Source organism: Microtus oregoni, unplaced genomic scaffold, assembly GCF_018167655.1.
Source record: "Microtus oregoni isolate MIOR12 unplaced genomic scaffold, Mior012 000011F_ref0000422, whole genome shotgun sequence".
Taxonomy (NCBI): Eukaryota; Metazoa; Chordata; class Mammalia; order Rodentia; family Cricetidae; genus Microtus; species Microtus oregoni.
The window spans coordinates 52,849,439-52,876,142 of record NW_024543070.1 but is presented as its reverse complement, the minus strand read 5'-3'; the positions used below and the strand labels follow the sequence as shown (position 1 = coordinate 52,876,142).

At 44.0% G+C, this 26,704-nt stretch overlaps 1 protein-coding gene across 1 annotated transcript in view; it reads right to left on the bottom strand.

Moving 5' to 3' along the window:
- The window catches only part of LOC121453660 (serine palmitoyltransferase 1), a 45,242-nt gene extending 18,873 nt beyond the window's left edge, over positions 1–26,369 (bottom strand). The window contains exons 1-6 of the mRNA XM_041660585.1: positions 26,262–26,369; positions 23,164–23,271; positions 22,253–22,347; positions 17,262–17,355; positions 16,654–16,726; positions 2,618–2,750 (exon numbers count right to left, since the gene is read on the bottom strand). Coding sequence (XP_041516519.1) covers positions 2,618–2,750; positions 16,654–16,726; positions 17,262–17,355; positions 22,253–22,347; positions 23,164–23,271; positions 26,262–26,318 — 560 coding nt within the window. The 5' untranslated portion in view covers positions 26,319–26,369. The remainder of the gene's footprint in view (positions 1–2,617; positions 2,751–16,653; positions 16,727–17,261; positions 17,356–22,252; positions 22,348–23,163; positions 23,272–26,261) is intronic.
- Positions 26,370–26,704: the final 335 nt, after the last annotated feature.

Below are 26,704 nucleotides of genomic sequence, written 5' to 3'. Positions count from 1 at the left end.
CCACACTGTAATCAGTATTGAAGAAACTACAAGAAAACTCAGGGGAAGAGTCACAGGAGGACTCATAGGAGGACTCACAGGAAGATTCACAGGAGGACACACAGGAGGACTCACAGGAGGAATCACGGGAAGACTCAGAACAACTGTTCTAAGGAAAGCCAAGGAGCTCAGAGGAAGCACAGATAAACCACTCTGCACTCTAATATGGGCACCTGAGAAGGAAACAAAAACACAGAACTCTTTGAGCAACAAAACAAAACAAAATCCCACACACAAAGTGAAAAAAAAAATCGGTAGAAGGTATTAACATCTTGAATGGTCAAATACAGGAAGGAATTACTGAGTTCAAGGACAGACTATTTGCAAACAGTTATCTGCAGAGAAAAGTGAGGTGTGATGAAGGTAGCTCACAGGAGCTTTGGAATAGCCTTAAAAAGCAAATAGGTACGCCAATGGGGGCGGGGGGAGGTTGGCGGCAAAAAGGACCCGAGAATGCCATCAGGATAGATGGCCACCAAAGCACAGGTCTAGGAAAGCCAACAGTCATGGCGAAACAGATGGCTGGAGTCAAGACTTGCTGGAAGCACATCGCAAAGAGGTAAAAGGGAGATTCTCAAGGTCTCTCAGTCTCGGGCAGAATTTGCTACAGAAACTTTACTGCCAGGACAAAGCAGTGCAGGTCTTCAATTAGAAGGAGAAACTAAACTTCCAGAAACTTCCAATAAAGAATTCTCTATACAGCAAAGCTATCATTTAGAAATGAAGGGGCGGGGCTGGAGAGGTAGCTCAGTAGCTAAGAGCACTGGATGTTCTTCCAGAGGACCTGGGTTTGATTCCCATCACCCACATGGCTGTTCACAACTGTCTGTAACTCCAGTTCCAGGGCATCTGGCACCCTCACACAGACATGCATGTAGGCAAAACACAAATACACATGAAACAAAAATAAATTAATTTAAAAAAAGGAAATGAAGGTGAAATCTCAAAAAACAAAAACAAACAAAAAGACCGAACTTCTCAGGACAGATCTTTCTTTTGCCAGGTGGTGGTGGCGCACACCTTTAACCATTGAGGAGGCAGAGGCAGGCAGATCTCTGTGAGTTTGAGGACAGCCTAGTCTGCAGAGCAAGTTCTAGGACAGGCAGAGCTATATAGAGAAACTCTTGTCTCAAAATACCAAAAGAAAAAGAAGAGTAAAGAAGGGATGAGAAGGTGAAGGGGATGTAGATGATCCCAGACAAGCCAGAGCAGAAAGAATCTATGTCGCCCAGATCTCCTGAGCTCTGCACAGGGACAGAGATGCTAACATTGTAAACAATGAGTACAAACCATTCATATCTTCAGAATAATTTTAATCCAGAACAAAAAACCCTGAAATAATAACTATTTTAGTAGGCTGAGATAGTCAACACAGAAAGATGCAAATATGATACCCCAAAAATGTAAATGAGGATTGGAGAGACGGTCCAGTGTTAAAGTGCTTGCTTTTGGACTGAAGTTTGGATTTCCAGAACACATGTAAATGCCACCTGTAAAGAGAGTGTCCCAGACCAGGCTGGCTAGCGAGACTAGTTGTATCAGTGACATCTGGGTTTGACTGAGAGGCCCTGCCTCATTGAAGAAGTAGAAGAACAACCCAGGGTAATTGCAAACATCAACCTAGGAACTTCAAATACAAGCATACACAAAAATGGAAAAAACATTTAAACGGGAGGAAGGAATACAAGGGCAGTTTCCTTACTAGTTTATTTTTGTTTCGGTCTTATGTTTATGATACTTAAGTTGAAATCATTTGAAAACAGCTTATATTAATGAAGAGATGTTTTTGTAAACCTCATGGTAAATGCAAAGATGCTTGAAATTGTTGACATAATCTGCATGGTCGGCGCTTTCCCCTCGCAGTGAACAGCCACACCATGCGTCTGGGAATTCACCCGAGTTTGTGCACTTGATCCCCACTCATGGTTTCTAGGTTCTTTATTCTATTTTATTTTATGTGCATGTGTGTTTGTCTGATCAGATATATAACATGTGTGCCTGGTATCCAAGGACGTCAGTAGAGAGTATCATATACCTTGGAGCTGGAGTTACAGAGAGTTGTAAGCTGGTATGTGGATGCTGAGAACCAACCTGGGTTCCCTGCAACAGTAGCCAGTGCTCTCAAGCACTGAGCCATTGCCCTTGCCTCAGCTCCTACATCCTTAATAAGCAGTGAGACAGGATCAGTAGAGACATGGAGAGTAAGAAGGGTGAGTGATGAGGGGCGGGTGACTTTGCCAGGCACAGTAAGCAATGTGAGGTTGTGATCATGACGCAGGGCATGACAGGGCCACAGAGCTGACAGGGAAGGAGACGGCAAGCCTCATCTGGATACCAACAGAAACAATCATGGTGCCAGGAGAGTGGCTAAATCACTGTCAAGCACCTTTTGGTGAGGGTCTTGTAGCTTTGGGCCTGGGAAACCAAACAGTTAAAAACCAAACCAAAACAAAGAACCCCAGAAGATTCCTTCTCCCCTTAGGAGGTAATTTCCAATGCAGTGCAGGACCTGCTGAGCCCTGCAGCACAGTGCTGCTTCAGAAGGAATCTGGATAGAAGGGTGGGTGAAGGCACTTACACGAAAACAATGTCCCCTCTTTTAGAGTACGCAGGAATGGCACTGGCTATGGTTGAAAATCCATATGAGTAAATGATGGCTTCTTCGGTCCTCATAAATTTTGCAAGGCGCTCTTCCAAATCCAGATGGACATCTATTTTACGGAAAAAGTAAAACAGTTACTCTTATAATTCTTTTTCCTTTACTAACAAGAGAAAAGAAGCACTTTAATAGTTTAATTACTGCCTCTTTCACCTTACAGATAAAATGCAATTTAAAAAATATTTATTATTTATGTCTGTGTTTTTGTCACAGCCCATGTGTGGAGGTCAGAGGGCAACTTTTGAGACTTCACTGTCTCCTTCCAACAGTTTAGTTCTGGGGGTCAAACTCGGTCTTCAGGATTGACAGAAAGTGTCTCACCTACTGACCCATTTCACCAGTTCCTAAAATGGAATTAGAAGCAACGACAACAAATCCAAAAACCTCTAGATTATAATAATTCTGGATCCAGAGTTCTTCTGAGACATGTGAGCTGAAAGCAATTCCCTGTCTCTAAGCATGGCAAATGGAGACCTCAGTTTAGCTATAGGCTTTTTTAGTGTTCCAGAAGCCCGGGAGTTAAGAGCTGATCGCACTGCCCTGGAGCAGTGACAGACCACGAAGCAGGGCCTTTGCCTCCTTACCCTCTGCGGTGGGAATCCCACACCCGACTTTACCTACCTTACCCACTTTAGCTTCCCTTGGCCACTTTGCTGAGGCTTTGCCACTTACACAAAGCGGCTCTCACACTTTAACAAAAAGACCTTTACACACTCTACACCAAGACACATTCAAGTGGCCTCTTCTCTCACAGTCCAGGCTAGCGCTCAGGTGTAGAAATGCCACCCCCAAGTACACCAGGGAATTCACGTTCACAGTACTGACAGAAATAGGGTTCTTGTGTAGCAGCAGCTTAAGAATGCTGGTCTAAGTTCACAGAACCACAGAGGGTATGTACAAAGGACCAGTGGGCACAGGAAAGGGAAGTAGAGGAGATCGCTATGGGTGGGTGGGGAGTGCTGGGACAGGAGGTTGAGGGAGGGAATACAGGGAGAGACAGCAAAGATGAAGGGTCACTTGTATGGAAACCTAAGACAGTAGAAGCTTCCTAAAATATATACATATATGAAGGTGATCCAAATGAAGCTGCCAAATAATGGGGAAGACAGAGTCCCAACTGGCTATCCCTTATCACCAAAATAAGCTTCCAGTACCAGGATTGGGTTACATCTAATTGAGTTGTTGGCAAAAGGGATCCCATAAGAATCCTCAAACAATCCAGGCTGTTGCCAAGACAAACTGACTATAAGGCCCACTGCTGAAAATACCACCTACACAACTCATTGAACACAAAGACGTCTAACTGGTGCCTACATAGAGAGCCTCGACCCCCATCTTCCAGCATCCTTGGTATAAGAAGGTACTCTGCACACCACCAAAGGAGAATCTTAAACATCAAGCCAGCCACAAACCTCTGATCTACAGCCCTGTTCTGCCTATAAGATGTGCTAGGGCATTGCTAGCACAAAGCTTGTGGGAATAAACCAGCCAATACCTGACTGGACTGAAGGCCCACTCCACGAGATGGGACCCATATCCAACACCACTTGAGGGATCAAAAACCAGACATTCTGCTATACCCATAGATCAGTACCTTGCTCAGCCATCATTAGAGAAGCTTTCTCCTACAGCAGATGGGAATGCATACAGAGACCCACATGACGGCCATTCTAGGTTGTCAACTTGACTACATCTGGAATGAACTACAATTATTCGTTCCATGGGAGGGAACACCCGTGAGAGACTGATTGTTTCTGTTTGGTTTGAAGCAGGTGAATGCACTTCTAGTATTGCCCTTTGCCACCCCTTTAACCAGGGCCACACCTTCTGCCAGAAACCTTTACGAGGACATGGAAGAGGGAAGCATTTACTTGCTGCGTCCTTGTATAGCCATTCCGTCACTGGCATCAGAGCCCACTTCTTTGGGATTCCAGCATATACTGAAATGAAGACCAGACAAGGCACCCAGCCTCGTGGACTGACCAACAGTTAGACTGTTCACAGCCAGCCATTGTTGGATTAGCTAGACAACAGACCTAAGTCGTTCCAATTTCTATATGCATTCTGTAAGTTCCATTACTCTAGACAACCCTGACTAATAGAATCCACAAGCAGGCATCATGCGGAGATAGAACACTCAGCCCTAAATGAGGTGTCTCTAGAAAATCAGTCCCCTCAGGGCTCAGCGAACCCCAGGGAAGAGGAGACAGAAAGAATCTAAGAACCAGAGGGGACAGAGAACACCAATAAAACAAGGCTTCTAAATCAACCTGAACAAAGTTCATATGAACTCAGAGACTGAAGCAGCAAGCACAAGGCCTGCATGGGTCTGCACCAGGTCATCTACATATATATTATGACTTCCAGTTTAGTGTTTCTCTGATTTTTGTGCCTTCTCTTGGGATCTTTTCCTTCTGTTTGTTTGTCTTCTCCAACTCTAATGTGTTAGTTTTGTTTTATCTTACTCTATTTTATTTTACTATTAAATAATAAAAGTCTTTTTTTAAAAAAAAAAGTTTTGGTTTGTTTTTGGAGACAGGGTTTTACTGCATAGCCCTGGCTGTCCTGGAATTTATTCTGTAACCAGGCTGGCCTCATACTCACAGATCTACCTGTCTTTGCCTCCTGAATATTACGGTTAAAGTGTCATATTGTCTGGAGTCTGTTTGTTTTCCTATGAGAGACAGAAAGGGAGTGGGGATCCACATGGGATGGGAAACCGTAATCAAATGTATTACATGAGTAAATAAAAAGGGGGAAAAGAATGTTGGTATAAGAGCATAAAATGTAATACTGAACTGACATATTTATTCACTGACATATTTAGTCAATCATGGCTCCTTAAGGGCTTTCAAATCAAGTTGGAGCCCTTAACATGTGCTAAGGAGAAGGACAACAGCCTTCAGAGACAGCCTGCCACCAACTGGCTCAGTCTTAGAGCTTCAAGGTCACTTTAAAATGAGGCATTCTGAGGAGAGAACTGGCAGTGTGAGCACCCTTTCCCATCTCACCACAGTGAGTTCACACCTGAAGGACCAGATCGGCTTCACCACATGCACTCAGCTCAGGGAAGGAAGCTGGTTCTGGCTCCTGAACACTAAGGGAAGACTCAGGGGCACGGAGGGGAGTACAGGCAGATCCCAAAGCAGTGGAGGAAGGAATCAGGGTGTGTCCACGGAGAATACTTTGGGTAATGGCCAGAACAAGACTACTCCAAGTGAAGGATGGCAGGGAGTGCCAATGGCAGATCCCAGATCAGCTAGATTCCTTAAAAGGTGCTAGACTTGTGAAAATAAACAGCAGCTCCCATTTCAAGCAAGCCGTGAGGCAGCATGCTTCTGGTCACAACAGCACTGTAAGGAACAGGAATGCACTGCCAACTGCCACAGTCAAATCACAACTATCAGTTCCTTACATCAACTGTAAATAAATGTGGCTTCACAGGACTCTGCCTAAGCTCATCAGCAAGTCATAGACTCAGGATATTAACCCCATGCAGAGCCTAAGGCAGGGGGCTGCCCAGCTTCTAGAGAAATGTCACTGGGAAAAGGCTTCAGGAAAACAATGGCCAGAAAGAAGAAAGCTATGAGGACTTAATAGCCGGTCACCCCCAAGCTACTGAGCACAGATGAGTCTGAGACATCTTCCTTCCCTTCTCTAGGGTCCTCAGCATCATGGCCTGTGCCTCTCAAGTCCAGGAAAAAGACCCCTGTAACTACAGCCCTGCTTCTGGCTGGGAGTCTACCATAACCTTCAGGGTTTAGCTGGTAGGTGGACAGTCCAGGCCACCAGGCCAGGGTTGACAGCTCTCATTTCTGATCCCCATTTCAGAACACAATGCAGGCTGTCACACTGATGTGTAATTCCCCTCTGTATGTTGTGAATACATTTTATTGCCATTGGTTAATAAAGAAACTGCTTTCAGGCAATGGCTTAACAGAGTAAAGCCAGGCAGGAAAACTAAACTGAATGCTGGAAGAAAGAAGGTGGAGTCAGAAGAAGCCATGCAGCTACCCGCAGGAGACAGACACCTCCACTGGAGGCTGCTGGCTGAAACTTTACAGGTAGGCCACAACCTTTTGGTGATGCACAGATTAATGGAGATGGGTTAGTTTAAGATATAAGAGCTAGCTAAAAACATGCTTAAGCTATTAGCCAAACAGTATTGCAAATAATACAGTTTCTGTGTGATTATTTCAAATCTGAGCGAACTCCGCCAACATCACACCATGCTTTGGAGGCAGATGCAATATTTTTACTGACTCTGAAAGGAATTACTATTGATTATTATGTAGGCTTCTTAGCTCTCCAGACTCTTGTACCGGTGAGGGATAAGACTGAAAAGCTGGACTTACCAGGGCTTTAGAAGAAGCACCTCAGCAACTGGAAAGTGTGTCAGCAACCTCATCACTGTGTACACGGAAGGCCACGCACACAGCTGCAGGAGAGCACGCTCATCACTGTTGTACACTGAAGGCCACACACATATACACTCTGGGATAGAGAACCCGAGTAATAAATTGATGACTTGTTTAGTTCCCAAAGTTTCAGAAACTGCAGTCTTTCCTTCTATCTGACAACACAGATTTTGGCTGGTGTCAGTCCAGCAGAGCAGGTTCTGTGATGGGTCAACAGGGGTAAGTGCAGAACTCGTTTCTCTTGATGTGAGCCTGTGGGTGAACTCCTCCCCACCCAAGGGAGGGAGGCAGCAGGAAAAACCACCAAGGGCATTTCTGTACTACTGATGGCACTGAGTGCAGATCCACCCAGGCCAGTGAGGCCCCAACTATGCATGGAGTAAAACCCAAGCACTACAGTTTCTAACTCATATCAGCAGAGAAGAGACCAGCACTGGGAGGTCTGTGCCCCCAATCCCTAAAGATTCTGATGCTTCAAGGTACTCCAGCCCTCCGAGAAACTGGGACAGAAGGTCCAACTACTGAGCTATCCAAAGAGCTCATGATGCAACCAGGACCCTGGGAGGTTCAGGCTGGGCACTCATCATTGGGTGTACATTCAGACAACTCTGAGACTGTTCCACACCTGCAATGTCTCCGCTGACAAACATGAGTAAGAGCCACGCCTTCCTCAAGGGACTTCTGGGAGGACAATCATTTAGCATGAATGAAACACTCAGAACAGTGCTGAGCACCAAAGTCTAGGAAAAAGCTTTTACTTCAGAAAAGGAAAGTCTGGTTATCCCTTATTTTCCAACAAAGTCACGTGAATTGATAGCAGTTAAAGTTTATCTTCTGTAGGGTCACTTGTCCAGCCTCATTTACAGTGAGGAAACAGCAACCCCCGTGGTTGTTTTCCAAAGGAAAGACTAGAAAGCAACCAACTTCACAATAGTTCAAATTCAATTTGCCATATTTTCTGTTAAGAACTTTGTATTTTTGTGTAAATACTATTCTTTTCCCTGTTTTTTTTCCCCCCTAGCTATCCGGGAACTGGCTCTGTAGACCAGGTTCACTTTGAACTCACAAAGATCCACCTGCCTCTGCCTCCTGAGTGCTGCGATTAAAGGTGTGCGCCACCACTGTCCATCCTAATAACTACTATTCTTAAAAAACACTCCAGGGCACCCGAGAAAGCTCCGCAGGTAACGGTGCCACCCACCCGCTGCCAGCTGGACGACCTGAGTCTGAGCCCCAGGATGCACATGGTGGCAGGGCAGAACTGACTCCTGCAGGTGCTTCCTGACCTCCTATAGGGTGTGGCACACACCCATGCCCAAACATAAACAAACAAGTGAAAACTCCTGAGAAGCAGAAGATATTAGCTTGTCCACTTAGCAGACAGAGGCAAGAAACCTCAAATTAAGGCCAACTTGAACAACTTAGTAAGACCTGCCTCAAAATAAAACTACAGAAAAGGGTGGGTATAGTGTTCACTGGTACAGCACATGCCCGGTATGTGCAAGGTCCTGGAGTTTAAGTCACAGCAACACACATGTGCACACATGAACGCATGCACAATTTTTCTAAAAGTAAAAACAGCAGCTCTTCTGTATTCAAATGTCATGAAGAATGTTTCATAGCCAGGACACCGTGGGATTCTTACTGAGATGCTCTAAGCTACAAGCCTGAGGACTGCTCCCCACACTTACAAAACCACTGTCGTATGAATGAAGTAAAGCAGCAGCCAGCCGATCTAGGAGTCAGAAGAGTGTGTGATCTTCCGGGCCCCAGCCGCAGCCCAGTTGACTAGTCTCACACAAAGAAAGGAATGGATGAAGGAAGGCACGGAATGTTCACTGCTGAGCAAGCCACATAATGATGCCTTTTGGTCAGGGCAAGACCATGAAGCCAGTGTGGATTACGTGTAAGTTACAGCTTCTATGTACCCAAACAGGAAAGCACTGGAACAAATAGTCACAGCCCATCCTCCTGAACACACAGGACCTGACTACCCCAGAGGGAGACGAGGTTCTGAGCTCTAAACCATAAGTAAGCGGGAGGGAAAGAGTCCAGTCATGACTTTCTATTTACTTGTAAACCACAATTAACAACATACATAGCTGTACAAAGTAGCAGATATCTTGTATGATTTGTAAACATATGTGTGTTGTGAGCTGGCCTCACTGCAAGAACTCAGTGTTCAGTTCCCTCTGCCTGTCTTCTGGGAGGAAGGCCACATTTATTCTAAAAACAGACAAACTTCAGCTTAATCACTGCTCCACTATCTGTCTTAATCATCTAACAGATATGTTATGACAAATGATAAAAAAAAAGAGCATTAAAAAGCAAACAAAGTTATTTTGCATGTGTGTGTGTGGGGTACAGGTGTACCATGGTGCATGTTCATGGTCAGAAGATGACTTAAAAGAGTAAGCTCTCTCTTCCTACCATGTATGTTCTAGGGCTCTACCTCAGGCCTTGGGGCTGGGCAGCCTGTGCCCTTACCCACTGAGCCATCTTGCAGGCCTGGGAAGATATTTGAGCAAGCAAAGTTACTTCTAGTAAAAGTACAGTAGCTTGTTATGGATTAATCGTCTATACACTGTTAAGATGTGTCTTTGCCAAAGCACCTTCTGATTGGTTCAATAAAAGATCTGATTGGCCAATAGCTAGGCAGTTAGAAGTTAGTTGGGACCTGTGGATTTAAAGAGATCACAGGGAAGACGGGTGCAGTGAGCAGTCAGCAGTCAGAGACAGAGGAGGCAGGAGATGCACATGCTGTGCTGAAAAGCGGAACTGCCACATGGCAGAGTGTACATAAGAAATATGGGTTAGTTTAAACTGAAAGAGCTAGTTAGCAACAACTCTAAGCCATCAACCGGGCATTTATAAGTAATAATAAGTCTCTGTGTGGTTATTGGGGGGAGCTGGCAGTCCCAACAAAAAACTTGGCCTACAAGTAGAACACAAATTTCCACATTAAACCAAAGAAAGCTTAAAAAAAGGTTCCAAACACACAAAAATAGAGCCAAATGTGGCTTTCTAGTCTCACAGTGTCAAGGCAGCTGCAGTACAGAGATGACTTTCCCAGCAGCTGCCTGTGGGATGGAGTCAGCCATTGGCCCCCTTGCACTGGCACCATGTACTAAGCCTAGTCCCACCAGTGGCTGACACAGCAGTTCAAGATTCATCTCATGATCAGAAAACAATACAGATGCTCAAAAAAGACAGATCCAGACAAAAGAAACCTCTAAACGGTCACAGTGTGTTTAAAAAGGTACAGGGGCTTTGCAGAGAAAAAGACATAGACAGTCACAGAAAAAAAAACTCCTTAAGAAAGGAGTAAAGTAATTACAGAGAAAAAAAAAGCCAGACAAAAATGGAAACTGCACAGGAGTCTGGACACCATATGTTGTTGTGTTGTCTTTGGAGTTTTTGATTGCTGATAACAAACAACAGCTGCTGAGAGACAACGATTGTGAATGGTTCTGGTTTAAACCAAAATTTAAAAATGTCTTGACTTCAAAATGGAAGTCAAAAGATGTGTTGCTTTGAGAAAGAGGTAGTGCTTCTGTTCCCACAGAAAACAAAAGACTGTGGATTCATTCAAGGTTAAAGATGATCAGGTTTGATAGAGGAAGACCCCCTGAAAAACCCTGGCTACAGACATAAAGAAATCTAGAAAAACTACAAGACATGTAACCTACTCAGGCATAAAACAACAACAACAACAACAAATCATCTTTGGCTAACTTGTGTACAATATACAGTCATACTTGTATTAATGCAGATATGTATGTTACCTTTAAAAGTTTATGTATTTTCAGAGCAAGGGCAGCAGACATCAATAAAATCAGAAGGCGCAGATAATCCAACATCTCAAAATCACCTTCGCTGCAGTTTCCTCAATGTTCTATATCCAGAACAGCTTCAAGACTGCTAGGCGATATGATCCAGCCTCACAGACTACTCTAGCCAGACCATAATCCTGATTTTTTTCTCAGGGTTCCCCAAAAACTCTAGCACCACCAAACGACAGGAAGCAGTCTAGAGAAAAACAATGCCCACATTCCCAAAAGATGGGTTACGGCTGTTTGTTGTCATGGGGGGGAGGGTGTTTATAAATTGTTATTGATCATGGAACAAAAAAGCCACAAAACACCTAAACAGAAAAGTTAGATACAAGGATCACTTAATGAAAGAAAAAAGGGGATATGGTATAGAAATGATGGGATAAAAGGGTAGATTATTGAATCTACTTTAATTCAAAAAATAAATATTAATCTCAAAATCTTTTACATTGGTATGAATTTTGGTTTATTGGCATAAATTTAAAGTTATTTTGCTTACTGTATGTATATTTCTACTCTTTTTAGAGGCAAGCTGCTTCTGTAGCTCACTTAAAAATGCATAATTAAGAAATACAGGTTAGTAGTTAGCTACCTATAATAATCAAACTTATATTAGGTATGTTTTAAAGGTTAAAGAGATATACTTAGGCAGATGGTCTTCAAACACGACAAAGACTTATAGAATATGGCATTTAAAATGTTTTAATAACAAGGTTTTTTTGACAGTGAGACACATCTGCTCCTCGTAGCACAAATTTACTTCAGAAAAGATGAAGGGCACTGAAGAAACTCCATATGGAGTTTGCTTTCTTTATGGCAAAAGTTAGCCATTTAGGCAACAAAACTGCTCTAGCCTCAAGTGCTAAGAGTATACTGTCCAAACTGGACCAGAAGGATGCAAAAGAAAGTGACTGCCAGCCGGGCGATGGTGGCGCACGCCTTTAATCCCAGCACTCGGGAGGCAGAGGCAGGCGGATCTCTGTGAGTTCGAGCCCAGCCTGGTCTACAGAGCTAGTTCCAGGACAGGATCCAAAGCCACAGAGAAACCCTGTCTCGAAAAACCAAAAAAAAAAAAAAAAAAAAAAAAAAAAAAAAAAAAAAAAAAAAAAAAAAAAAAAGAAAGTGACTGCCAACATTGCCAAAACAAGGCAGAAAGTCCTTCAAAATTCCCTGCTTCTCAGAAATGTCTGTCAAATACATTAGGCCTGTAGGTCAAAGTTGGTTAAGCCAACATTACAGATGAACTTTGGGTGACCATCCAGTCGCCAGATGTACTTGTTATTAAGTAACATTACAGCCTTCTGGGGTCTTTGATAGAGTTAAAAACTAAATAATTAAAGTTTTCCTTAATTATGGTAAAAGGTAAATTAGGTATAAAACTTTAGACTCTAAGATAAGATAGATAATTTTGCCAAATACAAAAAGAACTGAATATTGTAACTGTAATTCTCACTTGGTAACTGTTTTCGTTGTACATAATTTGACTATGTTAAAGTTAAAAACCTTCCTTTTTAATTAGATAACAGGGGGAAATGTTATGGGATAATCATTTTGTATACCGAGAAGACGTGTCTTTGCCAAGATGCTTTCTGATTGGTTTAATGAAAGAGGTGATAGGGCAATACCTAGGCAGGTACAGGTTAGGTGGGATTTGGCAACCAAATGAGAGGACAGGGAAGAAAAAGAGTGGAGTCATGAGGAGTCACCAGCCAGAGACACAGAGGAAGCAGGAAATGAACATGTCCCGGTGAAAAAAGGTACTACTGCATGGTGGAGCATAGATAAGAAATATGGGTTAATTTAAGTTGAAAGAGCTAGTTGGTAACAATCCTAAGCTATAGACTGAGCATTTATAATTAACAATCACTCTCTGTGTAGCTACTTTGGAGTGGGTTGGTGGGACAGAAGACTCTGCCCACAGTAATTTGTTCATTATCTACAAGTTAAGAGACGATCTACAAGGCAGAGATCGTTGAAAACAGATGCCCAAATGATCACCAAGGAGGGGAAAGTATCAAATTAAGAGCAACCTTTGTGGGCATAGGGAAAGTCTAGAGAAGAGGCGGCTCCCCACATCTGCTATAGGGAAAGTCTAGAGAAGAGGAGGCTCCCCACATCTGCTATAGGGAAAGTCTAGAGAAGAGGAGGCTCCCCACATCTGCTATAGGGAAAGTCTAGAGAAGAGGAGGCTCCCCACATCTGCTATAGGGAAAGTCTAGAGAAGAGGAGGCTCCCCACATCTGCTATAGGGAAAGTCTAGAGAAGAGGAGGTTCCCCACATCTGCTACAGGGCTCAGTGCAAAGGGGGCCAGCCATGTGCTTGCACCCTAGGGTGATTCACTGCAGGGCTATTGCAGAGGTCTGAAATTCAGTCTGAGATGACCCAAGTAGTTTTCTCTGATTTTACTAAATGCTAAAATTCTAAAGCAGGTCACTATAACTATTCATATAATTCTTTCAGAATATGGGAAGAAATCACTTGTCTGCCAAGTGGCAGCACGGGTGGGAAAGAGTCGCCCTTCCCTACACATAAAACCTGAGGTAGGTGGAAAAGCTGGCCCTGAGGTCACAAGAGCAAAAGAGCTGGTCCCGCCTCTCATCAGCTGCAGCACTGGAGAGAGTGGCCCCTATGCACACCTGGACTACACAGCAGAGCTGGCCTTGAAGGTACAGGTGTAAGAGAACTGACCTTGTGGATGTGAAAGCAGGAGAACTGGCCACGCCCCTTTCTCTTTGCTGTAAGAGGTTAACTAGCCAGGAGGGCTCATCCTGGTGGGGAGTATGAGGAGAGCTGGCTGGCTGACCCAACTCTGCAACTACCAAGGCCCAGAACCAGGGTTACGAGTTGGCCTATCTCAACATTCACCCCATCTGTGATCTGCTGGAGCATGTGAAAGGACCAGTCCTGCAGACCCAAAGCTGCAGGATTCCACAACACAGGGCAACAACAGATAACTAAGAGGAGTTCCAGTGAGGGCCAACATCGATAGTGTAACAGAAATCAGGGGCCTCGAACCAGACCAACGACTCTGCAGCAAATACATGCAAGTAAAGATGTATGGACAAAAGTGTTTACTGTGTGACTCACTGTGTCACACTGCAGCTTCCATGATGAGGCTGTTTTCTTTCTTTTTTTCTTTTTTTTCCTCTTAAATTTTATTTTGGGGGTGGGGGAAGGTTTCAAGGCTAGAGGGCAGAGACAAAGAAACAGGGAAATGAATGAGATGGAGACGCATGATGAGAAAGACACAAAGAATAATTCAAAAAGAAAGTTAAAAAAAAAAAAAAGAATGAGGTGAGAGAAACCAACCAACGAACCAGGAAAAAAAAGTTGCTAGAAAACAAAGAAAGAACAAAGACTGCATGTGCACACACAGAGGAAACAACTGAACAAGGAATGAGCCAACCAGTACCATTACATAGCTGCCCTGCATCACATGAGCCTTCAGTTGTGGTTTTAGGACAGACGGGAGTTGCTTGCTTGCAAGTATTTATAAACTGTATATTCACTATCTGCTGCGGGTGGCCATTCAGAAACCCAAACAATCAAATCCAATTTAAATCTAAAATACACTCATTTGGGGGATGGGGTACAGCTCAGGGGAGAAGTGTGTGCTCAGAGCACAAGGCTGTAGTTTGTTCCAAGCATCACAGAAACCCAGACACATTCACATCCACATGAAAGCATAGCCCACACCAACTACGAAGCTATTGGCAACCGACGCCTGCTTGGCAAAGGGAAAGTGCATTGGACAGTCACTGATTCTGTAGACTACACTCCGGGACAGGTCCCATACTCAGGCATAACTGGCGCGTAAAAACAAACTCTGGGTTTTTTTTTTTTTTGGAGGGGGTCAGGGGAGCGGTGGGCTTTGTTATTTTGTTTTGCTTTGTTTGGGCATTTCTTTTTGTCTTTCCTTTCCCCCATTTTGAGAGAGAAAATAAACATAAACTTGGGTAGGATCTGGGAGGAGTTGGGGAACGGAACATGATCAAATATACTGCACAAAAATTTTTAACTAAAAAAATTGAAAAAAGCAAACAAAAATTAGAGCACAGAACAATGTGTAAAACAGTTCTATTTTTACAAAAATGGGTGAAACATGCACATACAGAAATCATCCATATATGCTTAAGAGGAGCCTGTGCATGGCAAACAAAAGTGACTGACAGCTGCTGACTGTGGGGCAGATAGCAGCTGGAGGACCTGGCCAGAAATCTGCATCTGGACCAGATTACTTGGTGAGGAGCGCTAACTGAACAGTCTTTGTTCCACGCCTGACAAGTGACAGAGAGGGAGAACTGGGCCGTTTAAACTACGTTTTCACAGCTCTGGGAAAATTAGGCTTAAAGATTTGACCCCTCCTCTGAGAGCAATATATCTCAATTCCTTCCCAGGTTAACTCCTAAGGAGCAGTGAGGGTCCACAAATGAACGCTACCACAGACTCTGAAGAAAGCAGTTTTTGTACTCAGACAAACTCACAGAGAGCAAGCCTCGTGAATCAGGTGACAGCCACCAAGTCCCTAAAAAGCAGCTTTTCCTGTTTTCTAGTCCTATGAAAGTAAACAAGTCCCTACCAGTAAAAACAGGAAGCTGCCCTGCTTGCCTTAGACTAGACTCTAGGGTAGTGGGAGTCTTGGGTCTGAGCTCAGTCCTCTGATCCTGCCACTTGAGTCTGAGCTGGCAGCTGGGACACTAGGCCCAGGCTTAGGGTAGAAATCCGCGAACTGTGTGACTGCAGAGAAAATGTAACTACCTGGGCATCCTTTCTCTTCTAAACAGTCGGATGATGGGGGGAAAGAATCTCTGAGTGCTAGCTCTCGAATTCTGGGCACCAGCTATCCTCATCTGTTCCAGCATGAAAAAGGCAACCATCAAACAAAGAAACAAAGGAAGGGTCTCTTTCATAAAAACATGTTACCCACTGGGATTAAGACACAGAAACTCCATAAGTGGAAATGAGATGGCCTGGCCTCCTAAACCAGAAGGCTAGTTCCAGGGTTTAGCCACCAGAACACTGACTGGCATTCCAGAAGCAGAGGGCAATGTACATAGTGAAGTCTCTGAAGGCTGAGTTGGGAAGCTTTTGGTACTTGCTATCTTGTACCACCTAAGGACTCAGGGAGCCTGTGCTAGGGTCTCACACACAAAGACACGAGTGACTCTTCACCTCCATCGCAGAAAGAAAAAAAAAAGCTACAACCTCAATCCAGTAAATGTGTTCTCGCCTTTCTCTGTGGTCCTGACTGCCCAGGGCTTTTTATCAGCCCTGGCTATAGACCAGGTACATCCTGCTGTTAGTGCTTGCCAGTAGACAGTGGGAAAGTCAGGTACAAGGCCACCTGTCCTGTGGGAACGGCACTGTTGTCTGCCCTTTCATTCCACAACATAGTGACACTAGACATGGATTGCCACAGGACTACAAAGAGCAGGCCCCAGAAGCTGGACCTTTCACCCAACAACTGGAATGCACAACTCAGTCTCCCCTAGCCCCAGGCATCAGGACTCCGGCAGCACATCCTCTCAGGGCACTTCCTCAGGCCCGACAGCTCTTCCCCTATAGCTTCTACCAAGTTCCCAAACACAACTAACTGAAAAGCAAGAAAATGCACGCACTCAGCTTGAGGGTTAAGAATGCTTCCTAAGGAACTGCAAATGCAAACTGATCTTTCAATGGGGTCTGAAAAAGAATGTGACTTACCAAATGTGCCATAAAATCCTCGTGGTCCACAGGTACCCACGCCGTACTTCTTTAAAGACGCTAAAGCTGCGGCCTTTATGGAAGCAAATGTGCTAATGATTTCTTCTGTGTGGTCCTGACGACCCTCCCCCACCCCCAACTTTCCTTTCTTCCCTTTATCTATAATTCCGACAAGCCCAGGCAATACTTCCCACTCTTGGGCCCTCTCCTACCTTCCCCCCTTTCTTGTAACGACAGCAGTTCTAATGGAGTTTAGGAAACAGACTAGGAAGACACAGGACTGAAGCACGGAGAGGTGACATCGCCTACCTCTAAAAGCCCAAAGACCACTAGTTTCTCCTGAGGATCTGCAAGTCCCAGTCCTAACAGGAGCTGGGAAACTTGTGGATGCTCTCTCACTACTGCCCGGGTCGGGCTTCCTAGGTTCTCTGGGTGTCACCCACACTGAGCCCACTCGACACATCTGCCCTGAATAGTTCAAGTCCAGATTTTGATTCTGTCAGACCCCGTAGTGTGAAACTGTCCCTCTCTGATGACCCCACCTGACTTTTATGTCATTTCTGCAGCTAGCAAGGTCCTGTCCCACTTCAGTATCAAGCGCTACTCACCTTAACCCGAGGGTTGGCCAGCAACCCAAGAAAATTAAAGGACGCAAAGTTTACACATTCTTTTCCATTGACCACGATGTTGTGGGTTGGAGGGCTGGGGAAGGAGACAGAGAGGGGTTACTTCAGCACCCATCTGAGCACAGCTGTGCGGTCAGACCACTCTATCTGCCCTCCACCCCTTTCCTTTGTACTTTTTCATAAATTAGGGAATGCTAAATTTAAAGTCAAACATCTTCCTATTAGCTCTGTTCTTTAATAAGCTCCCTGTACTTAAAAAAGAGTAAGATGGTAGGGAGTTGTGGGAAAGCCAGCTCTTTGCTGATGTAAGGAGACAGCACAACATGACAGAACAGACAGAGGCCATCAAAGCATGGGCCAAGAGAGGAGAGGGATTGTGCCCGGAACTGTGGCTTCAGTGACACTGCTGACGCCTGTCTGTGGTGAGCCAGAAAGGACTGCACACTGCTCTCAGACACTACTTATTTATTTGTAACAGAACTGATAACTCATGAGAAAAGAGGTACAGAATTCTAGAAAGCCAGAGAAGAGACTACCTGAAATCAACTTACAGTACTAACATACAAAATGAGAGAAGACTCAGGGAGGCAGAGGCAGGAGGAGCGTCGTGAATCCGAGGTTAGCCTGGTCTACATAGTGATTTCCAGGTCTTTCAGCACTATACAGAGAGACCCTGTCTAAAGAAAACAAAGCAAAGCAAAAAAAGAGCCTACAGAAAGATGAAAGAGCACATAAGGACGTGGAGAGTAGCGGAAAAGTTACAAGTCCCGTGAGCAGACAGTCCAGAAAAAAAGAGTGGAGAAAAAACCAAAACAAAATAAGACACATGTAGCAGGTGGCAGGGAGGTAGTCATCTCTGCTCTCTGTCACTCATCCGGCAGTCAAGCAGACAGAAAAATGTCTGAGATGCAATGTCTTAGCAACAATAAAATGCATGATGCAATGGATGTAAGACACCCAGAAATAAATAAAACGTTGCTTTATTAAAAAATACTAAAAATACATGTCATGATATTTAGTATTATAAAACACTGGTATTTTCACTGGGTCTCACTTTCTCATGATGGCCTCAAACTTACTATGTGGCCCAGGCTGCCCTTCAGTTCCTGAACTCCTCCTGTCTCTGCCTTCCAAGTGGTATGACTGTCTATAGCTGTGAGCCACCACACCCAGCAACACTGTGTACTCTAATATATAATATGGGCAAAACCTAAAAGACACAAAGCAAATCTCAGCAAGGACACAGGAATTGTTCAGAAAGGAACACACTTTCCAACAAGAAAGCAATCAATCACAAAGCACTAAAGACAGACAGTCCAAAGAAAGCAATGTTCTTGGTTTAAAAGGGAAGAGAAAGCTTTTTAGAAATCAAAATAAAAAATTGAGAGCATTCAGGTATCAAAGGCAAGTGCTAAGAGCTGGTGACTGCTCAGTGGTCGAGGTGCTCACCACAAAGCCCGACAGCCTGAGTCGATCCCCGAGACCGACTTCTGAAAGCTGTCCTCTCAGCTCCGCAGGCATGCTGTGGCACGCATGTGGATGCATGCACACTTCATATGGAAATATTGTTTAAAGTGTCAAACTTTTAACAGCACATAGTAAAAGTAGGGGCTATAGCTGGACAGATCTTAGGAAGAACTTACACCCCTCTGCAGAGATCATTACCCCTTGTCTACACTTTCTAAAGCTTTAAAGTAACAAAACTCTTCAGGTGCAAACCCATCCCAAGCAGAGAGGAGGTGGCAGTGCTTGCGCCTTTCCCAGGTCACAGGACAATGCTCATTTATGTGAGAAGTAGATACAGTGTTTTTCAAAATCTACAAATCTGAATGTCTGCTCCTAAGGTATCAGAAAAAAGACTGAATCCTCACTAGAAAAAGTAAACGCTTAAAACTGAGTTCAACTAAGTTGGTCAATCTCAAAAATGCAAAAAGAAGGCAAATCCCTGGTAGAACTCAATTTAAAAAACACCAATGAAGAAATGACCCTGGATAAAGTTCAGTGTGGGTATTTAAACTCTTAAGATAAGAAGGATATACAAATTGATAAGACTATCTAAATTATGTAGATAACACAGAGGACAATGAAGGCATTGTCTTTGAGAATAGAAACCAAAGTTGCATCATACTTTCTTACTGCCCAGCTTATCACAAAAGACAACAGTGTGTGCAATGACTTCACTTACATTAACAAAATCAGTCACACTATCATCTACAAGGCCCTGGATCACATCACCTGTAGACTCCCTACTCATGAAACTACTACTACTACTACTACTGTTGGTGGAAATGACATACAATGTGTAATAAAATACAGGCAGGCAGAGACACTGATGAGAACCTGCCATGCTGACAACCTCAAAGTAGAATATGTGACCCATAGTAATTAGGGCATGTACCAGTATTTCCTAGTGACAAAGCTGATACATGATATGTAAAGGTGAATTCTAGATTCTTTTTCTTTCAATTTTTAGTTTTTTGAGACAGCGTTTGTGTAGTCCTAGCTGCCCTGAAAATCGTTCTATAGACCAGGTTGTCCTCAAACTCACAGAGATCCACCTGTCTCTGCCTCCTGAATGCTGGAATTAAAGGCATGCGCCACAGAATTCCAGATGCCAGGGAACTTAAAAGATACTCTAAAACAGACAGAAGCAAATAAAGAAGAGTCTCAGTCATCTAAGGGAAGGAGACGCATACTGCCAGCTGCTATAGCATGGATGTAAGTCACTAAGCTCAGCAGATGAGCTACACACAAAGCATCACACTTTGTACACTTTTGTTCCTATGAAATACCTACAAAGTCCAGTCTGCTCATAGAGTAGATAAATACTGTCAGGGTCTGGGCAGGAAGTGGGGCAGGAAGGAAAAGCTTGGGATTGACTTGAGGAGGAAAGAAAATGTTCTAGAATTAGAAAATGGTGATAGTGGCACACCTCTGTAAATACAATAACACTTACTTATTTTAGCTGAATAGTTTAAAACAATAAATTTTGTGCTATGTGGATGTTCAGTAAAGCTTGATTTTAAAGAATAAAACTAAACACTTTCATGCCAAATTAGTATGTAAGCAAACAGGCATCAACAGCAGTAAAACATAGTTTCTCAACATCATGAGAAACAGCCTCATGACAGGGTCATAGTTCAGTGTACAATGCTGTGTAGCATACAAGGTCCAGGTTCCATTCCTACCACTACAAAAACTGGTAAAATCACCAGTGTGTTTGGTTGGGGAGATGGCTCAGTGGTGAAGAGCCTGATGCTCCATTGTGTAGACCAGAGTCTAGATCCCAGCATCCATATTGAGCAGCTTACAAATGCCTGCCACTTTAGCTCCAAGGGACCCAACAACCTTTTCTGGCCACCTCAGGCCCCCACACATACAAACACTTCTGTATATTCTCTCTCTCTTTCTCTCTCTTTATCACACACATGGACACACAAACATGTACACACAGAGAGAGAGAACTAATCAAACTGAAAAAATTAAAAACTAACTACTGTGTTGCCTCTTCCTAGTTCTCTACCACCACTGAGCTACAATCTCAGTTTATTTGTTATTATTATTTTTTAAAAAAGTAATTTATGGAGACAGGCTTTGAAGTCACTCTGTACCCCAGGCAGGGCTTGAACCCAACTCAAGTCTCTTATATTGCTGGAATTCCTATGCCAAGAGGCCTGGCCTCTTGTAGCTTTTATAAGCAATGTACATAATGCACTTGATTTTGATAAAAACGGTTGGAAAAAAATGATGGATAGTGAGGATCAGTAGAGAACATGAGTGTGAAATAAACACAAACTGAAGATAAGCACAAGACATAGTCCAGACTCTCAGGAGTCTGTCTGTACTCCAATGGCATGAAGGAGAAAATTAAAGAAAGGCCTGGAACAGTCAAGTGCCTATAATCCCAGTGCAGTGCTGGGCTGTTCAGACAGGAAGATCTCTGGGTCAGGCAGCCTAGCCAAACATCAGTGACAGCTTTTCAGGCAGGAGACTTGTCTCAAGGGAGTAAGGCAAGAGCAGCAGGAAAAGACACTCGACCGCTGACCTCCAAATACCCACATATGTCAGCACTGGATGTGTGTACCTTACCTGCTTACCCACTCTGGGAGACAGACAGACAGAGGGAGAGGAATGGGTGGAGAAAGGGGAAAAGAAGGGGCCAATGTTTTCAAGCCAACAGACAAAATCATAAGGCTTCTCTGAGCAGCAGGAGCAGGACAGGGAGTTCTAGAAGAAAAAAGAAAAGAAACGGATGGCATGACTGAGCAATGGAGATGTACAGTTCTGGAGGAAGACACAGATGGAATGCAGACTGTCGAGCTCAAAAGTAAACCAAGGATGATGTCAACGCTAGGAAAACAAAGAGAAGTGTATGATAAAGTAGTCACTCAGCATGGGCTTCTTTAGTGGCAATATGGCCAGAGACAGAAAACTGAAGCAGAGCACAGTCTAGACACATCATGCTGCAGTTAACAGGGAATGGAGGAACAGGACAGTGCACACAGCTGAGATGTGTACGGCTAAGCTTCAGGCTCTTCCTGCAGGTACCCCAGGTGCTGAAACAGTAGAGGACCACAGCAGGCCACTGTACTTGCTCTAGACCACCTTTTCCTAATCTATGCAGAGACTAGACAGTGAATGCTGGAGTCCTGGGGACATTGAGATCTGCTGTGTTTATAGTCAGTCTTTAGTTCCACCACCAATCAAAATAAAAAAACAAAACAAAACAAAACCTCAGAGGAACAAGGGGGAATCAAGAAACAACAGAGTATGAGTTAGGGGAGAAAGAGAATGTGTTTTAAGGAAAATAAAAAGATAATCTTCAATTCCCAAATTAGAGTTTAAAAGATTCCCAGGCCACCCCTTGAAGAAAACTGTCTTCATCTAATAAGGGTGAAGATCACCCTTCACACGCTTGGCAACAGAACTAAAGCCAGGTCAATCACTCCAAGCAGCAAGGCCAAGCAAGTCACCCGGAAACGATGTTGTAGTTGAGAGCAGGATGGTTTTTTGAGACAGGAGGGACGAGAGGTTCTGGCTGCCACTCTTCAATCAGTTCTTCCTTTTCCTACAGAAAAAGAGGCGTTAGAGTGAGTGGCTCAGCACGAGTCACCTCACACTGGCTCTGGTGATGCCAAACTGCAACATTGCAGCAATGAACAGCGTGCCACAAAAACACCCCTGCCAGCTGTTGTGGAGAGCGTAGGCCATCCTTGTTGTGTTCAGGGTACTTCCCACTCTTACTTCTTTCCTTATTACAGCTCATCCCCTTTCTCATGCAGTTTTTGGGTAACCTGATAACTTAAAAATCTCATTTCTGTTTAGGATTTCTTCCATCTTACCACACATAACACAAAAAAATCCTAATTGGGATGTGGGCATTTCCAACTCTGAATCCCCTTTCTGAAGACCACATGGAGGACTCTCCTCTTGGCCTCAAGGGCAGCTCACATAACCTGTGTGAGACACACATGCGCCCCTCAAGCCATCTCCCAGCAGGCTGCAGTCTCCTCCAGTGAGGCTTTATGCCTCTTTCCTCAAGCTTCATCTACTCCGATGTTCCTTACTGCCTGCTCTTCTTATAGTCAACGTTTTAACATCCACTACAGAGTCAAGTTTCATTTTGCTTTAAAAAAGATGATGTAGCTCCCACATACCTTGAATAAAACAAGCTTCATTTCTTTTTTTTTTAATATTTATTTATTATGTATACAATATTCTGTCTGTGTGTATGCCTGCTGGCCAGAAGAGGGCATCAGATCTCATTACAGATGGTTGTGAGCCACCATGTGGTTGCTGGGAATTGAACTCAGGACCTTTGGAAGAGCAGGCAATGCTCTTAATCACTGAGCCATCTCTCCAGCCCCCAGGCTTCATTTCTTACCTTAGCTGTAAGGTCAGAACGCTCCTGCAACTTGTAGGTTTTAGAGAAAACCAGTCTGATTATCCAAAGTATTAGAATTCCTTCGAGAATGAGATGGTATGCTGGAGCCTACGAGGGAGAAAAGCAAAGAAGGAAAGTAGTCACTTCAAAAGCTGTAGGGAAATTCAGTCCACCACAGTGCTGCCTCTCCTGAGGGTTGCACTATTACTGTATACACCTCACTGCCAGGGCTTCCTTAAGGGCTCTTCATGCCTTTCCCACCTTAACAACCCCCAGTACTTCAGCTTTAAAACCTTTCAATAGTGAAAAAGAGAAAGAGGTAAGACCTGACAACCCCAACAGTTAAAACAACTCTATCATGTCTTTCAGATAATTTACACTTTTACTGGCAAGAAATGTGTATAAGGAAACTGTACACACCTAAACACACCTGTACCCACCATGGAAAAGCTAATAAAACTACGTGCAAACCAGCTTCCATAACTCTTAAAGTTTTGCACATCTTACTGTATTTTCCCTACCCTGCTGCTAAATTTCCTTAGACCTTAAACAATGCAGCGTGGATGGGTGGAGGTGGCAGTAATAAATGCTTAAAGGAAAGTGGCTCTCTTTTCTATCATGGGACCCAAAGGATTTCCACCTGTTTCATGATGATAGACACAAAGATATCTTTATTTTTATTAAAATATTTTATTATTTTATGTGTATAGGTATTCTGTCTGCACATGTCTGTTTACCACATGTGCTCCTGGCACCTGCAGAGATCAGAAGATTCCCCTAGAACTGGTTACAAATGGCTGTAAGCCACCATGTAGACGCTGGGAATTGAATCCAGACCCTCGCCCAGAGTGTGGAGCCAGCATAGTAAGATGGAATCTTGGCTAGTCTACTATCTTGTTCTCTACATGGTTTCAGAATAAAGGCATGGATGAGTTTATGTAGAAGAATCTAGACACCTATAGCCCTTCAGTTACTGGCTGGATTCTCTATTCCAGTGGGTTACCACCAGAAAAATCATTTAAAACAGGCATGTTAATCTGGGTGTGATGGTGCACACCTGTAATCCCAGTACATGGGAAGCACAAGCAGGCAGATCTTTTGACTTTAAGGCCAGGATGGTCTACATAGCTGCACCCTATTTCAAATAAACCACCACACAAAAAAGAAACAAAACAAGCCTTTTGTTTTGAAGAGAGGTCTCACTACGGAGCCATAGCTGGCCTGGAACTCGTTATTTAGACCAGGAATGCAGGGAGTAAAAGTATGAGCCACCATACCTGGTAAACCCAGGCCTTTAAAAGTTAGGCATGATGGTGTGTGCTTGAAATACTAGAAGCATCTGAAGTTCAAGGAGAACCCAGGCTACAGAGTGAGACATTATCTCAAAATACAGCCATGTACTTACAAACTTAAATACAGAATAGATCAGCACTGAGGCAGAAATACGGGATGACATTTCACCATAGCTAAAAACAAAGGAGCAAACAAAAGCCACACCAGACCACAGACTGGAAAGCTGCTGACAGTTCTCATGTGAACTTTTCTGTCAATGTGAAAGTACCTTTAAAACTACATAGATGACACGCACATACACATGTGCACATGGATCTTTATTTTTCAGATATACTTTACAAGCCTCAAATTCTACAAAATACACAGAAACTGAGAACAAAAACAGAAATCTCTACTTAAGATGACCTAAAACTTTTACTGACCCTTCTTAAACATAATTAAAGAGTGAGTCCAGATAACCTTGATTTTCTTAATAACTGGATGATAGCAGGCAAACATCTCTTCAGCTAACAAACCCCATAGAGAAATTACCCTAAGATGAAAAACTAATAGTCTAAAAAATTATTCAAATAATCATAAATACAAGTTTTATTTTTTTCTCTCTACCTAGGAAATGTGACACACAAAGAATTTTCCAAAGTCTGTGTTGGTCCCTTTTGGGGAGTAAGAAGTCACACTGTACAACAGAAAATTACTCATTTCTTAAAAAAAATAACAATTATAGTGACTCAGTAGCTATAACTAGCCTAATATTGGACCTCAGTATAGATTAGGAAAATCAAGTACTCTCTGTCTCAAATAATTTTCATGAAGAAATTCCCGGTAATCTGAGTTTGGTGCCATGTACTTAATCCCAGCACTTGGGAGGCCAGGGCAGCCAGGGCTATACAGAAAAACCCTGTCTAGAAATAGCAAAAGAAACAAAGAAATGAAAGGAAGAAGAGAGGGAAGGCGGCACAGAGAGATGGGAGTGGAGGACGGGAAGGAAGGAAGAGAAATTCCAGAGAGTTCTTGCAATGGAACATGGTCATTCCTCAGAAGAAGCAACTCTGGATAACATTATCAAATAAAGTGAAATTCACTTCCAACTAATGTGAGCTCTCTATGCACCGGGATTTATCTGCTCGCTCAAACAGCTTGGTCTCCGGGCTTCAGATTCGTCTGGTCTAATACATACATGGTCACCGACATTCACATTAAAGTGGTATTACAAACGCATTGCCAGTGCCTATTATCACGTGAAGTTAGAGAAGGCCGTGTTGAAGAGGCCCTGAGACAGAAAATGTACAAGTTCTATAGGACATAGCAGGGAAGCTCAGTTCAAGAAACCAGCGTCCTCCCAAGACTGGCATTTGTATTATCCATTTTTTTTACATAGCTGAATGAAACCACCAAAACCCTTTAACTATTCTTTTAAATATCCTTCAAAACGTTATATATTCATAATATAGAAACTATGGGCAAAAGAATGTCTACTCCATGCTCATAAATTCCCAATTACTCCGCCTTGTAAACCACTCTCCCCCGCCCTGGGCAAAGTTTGTAATTTATGATAGGGCATTCCTCCCACCTAGATCGCCCACTCCCACAAACCCCGTCTGGCCATCAGTTCCAACTGTGGTTCTGAGGACTCGTGTGTCCTCGGCACCCCTCCCAAGAGCTGCTTTCCTGCGTGACTCCAGGAGGCGAGGGCAGCCGAGGCTCTCTCCCCTGCGCTCCCCGGGAGCAGGAAGCACCGTGGATCCGGGCCGCGGGTCGCTAGACCCGGGCCGCGGGTTCACGGGTAGTTTTGGCTACCGACGCACCTCGTACAGCGCCTGCACCATCTCCACCAGCACCCACTGCTCCGCCACCGTCGCCATGGTCAGTCACCCGGCTTCCGGCAGGCGGGTCACAGTCGCGTCAAATAGTGCGGCGGCGCGGACTAGTGACGTCACGCCAACGCGGGGCGGGGCCGCGGGAAGTTGTGCGTCGCCTCCTCCAGGGTGTGCGTTGTTCCTGAACCAGGATGTGAAGTCTGAGGCTCAGAGCCCTGAGACTCGAACACCTTCGCTCAGTAGACTTTATGTTGAGAGAATTAGTTCTTGGCCTTTGTTCTTGATGGTCGGCTGTGCACAGGGTTATTGAGATGAACGAAATTAGGCGGGGGGAGGTGGGTGACACCTCCTATTTTAATCCCATCTGAGAGGCAGAGGAGCTCATCTTCTGAGTTCTAGGCTAGCCTGCTCTACATGGCCAGTTCCAAGCC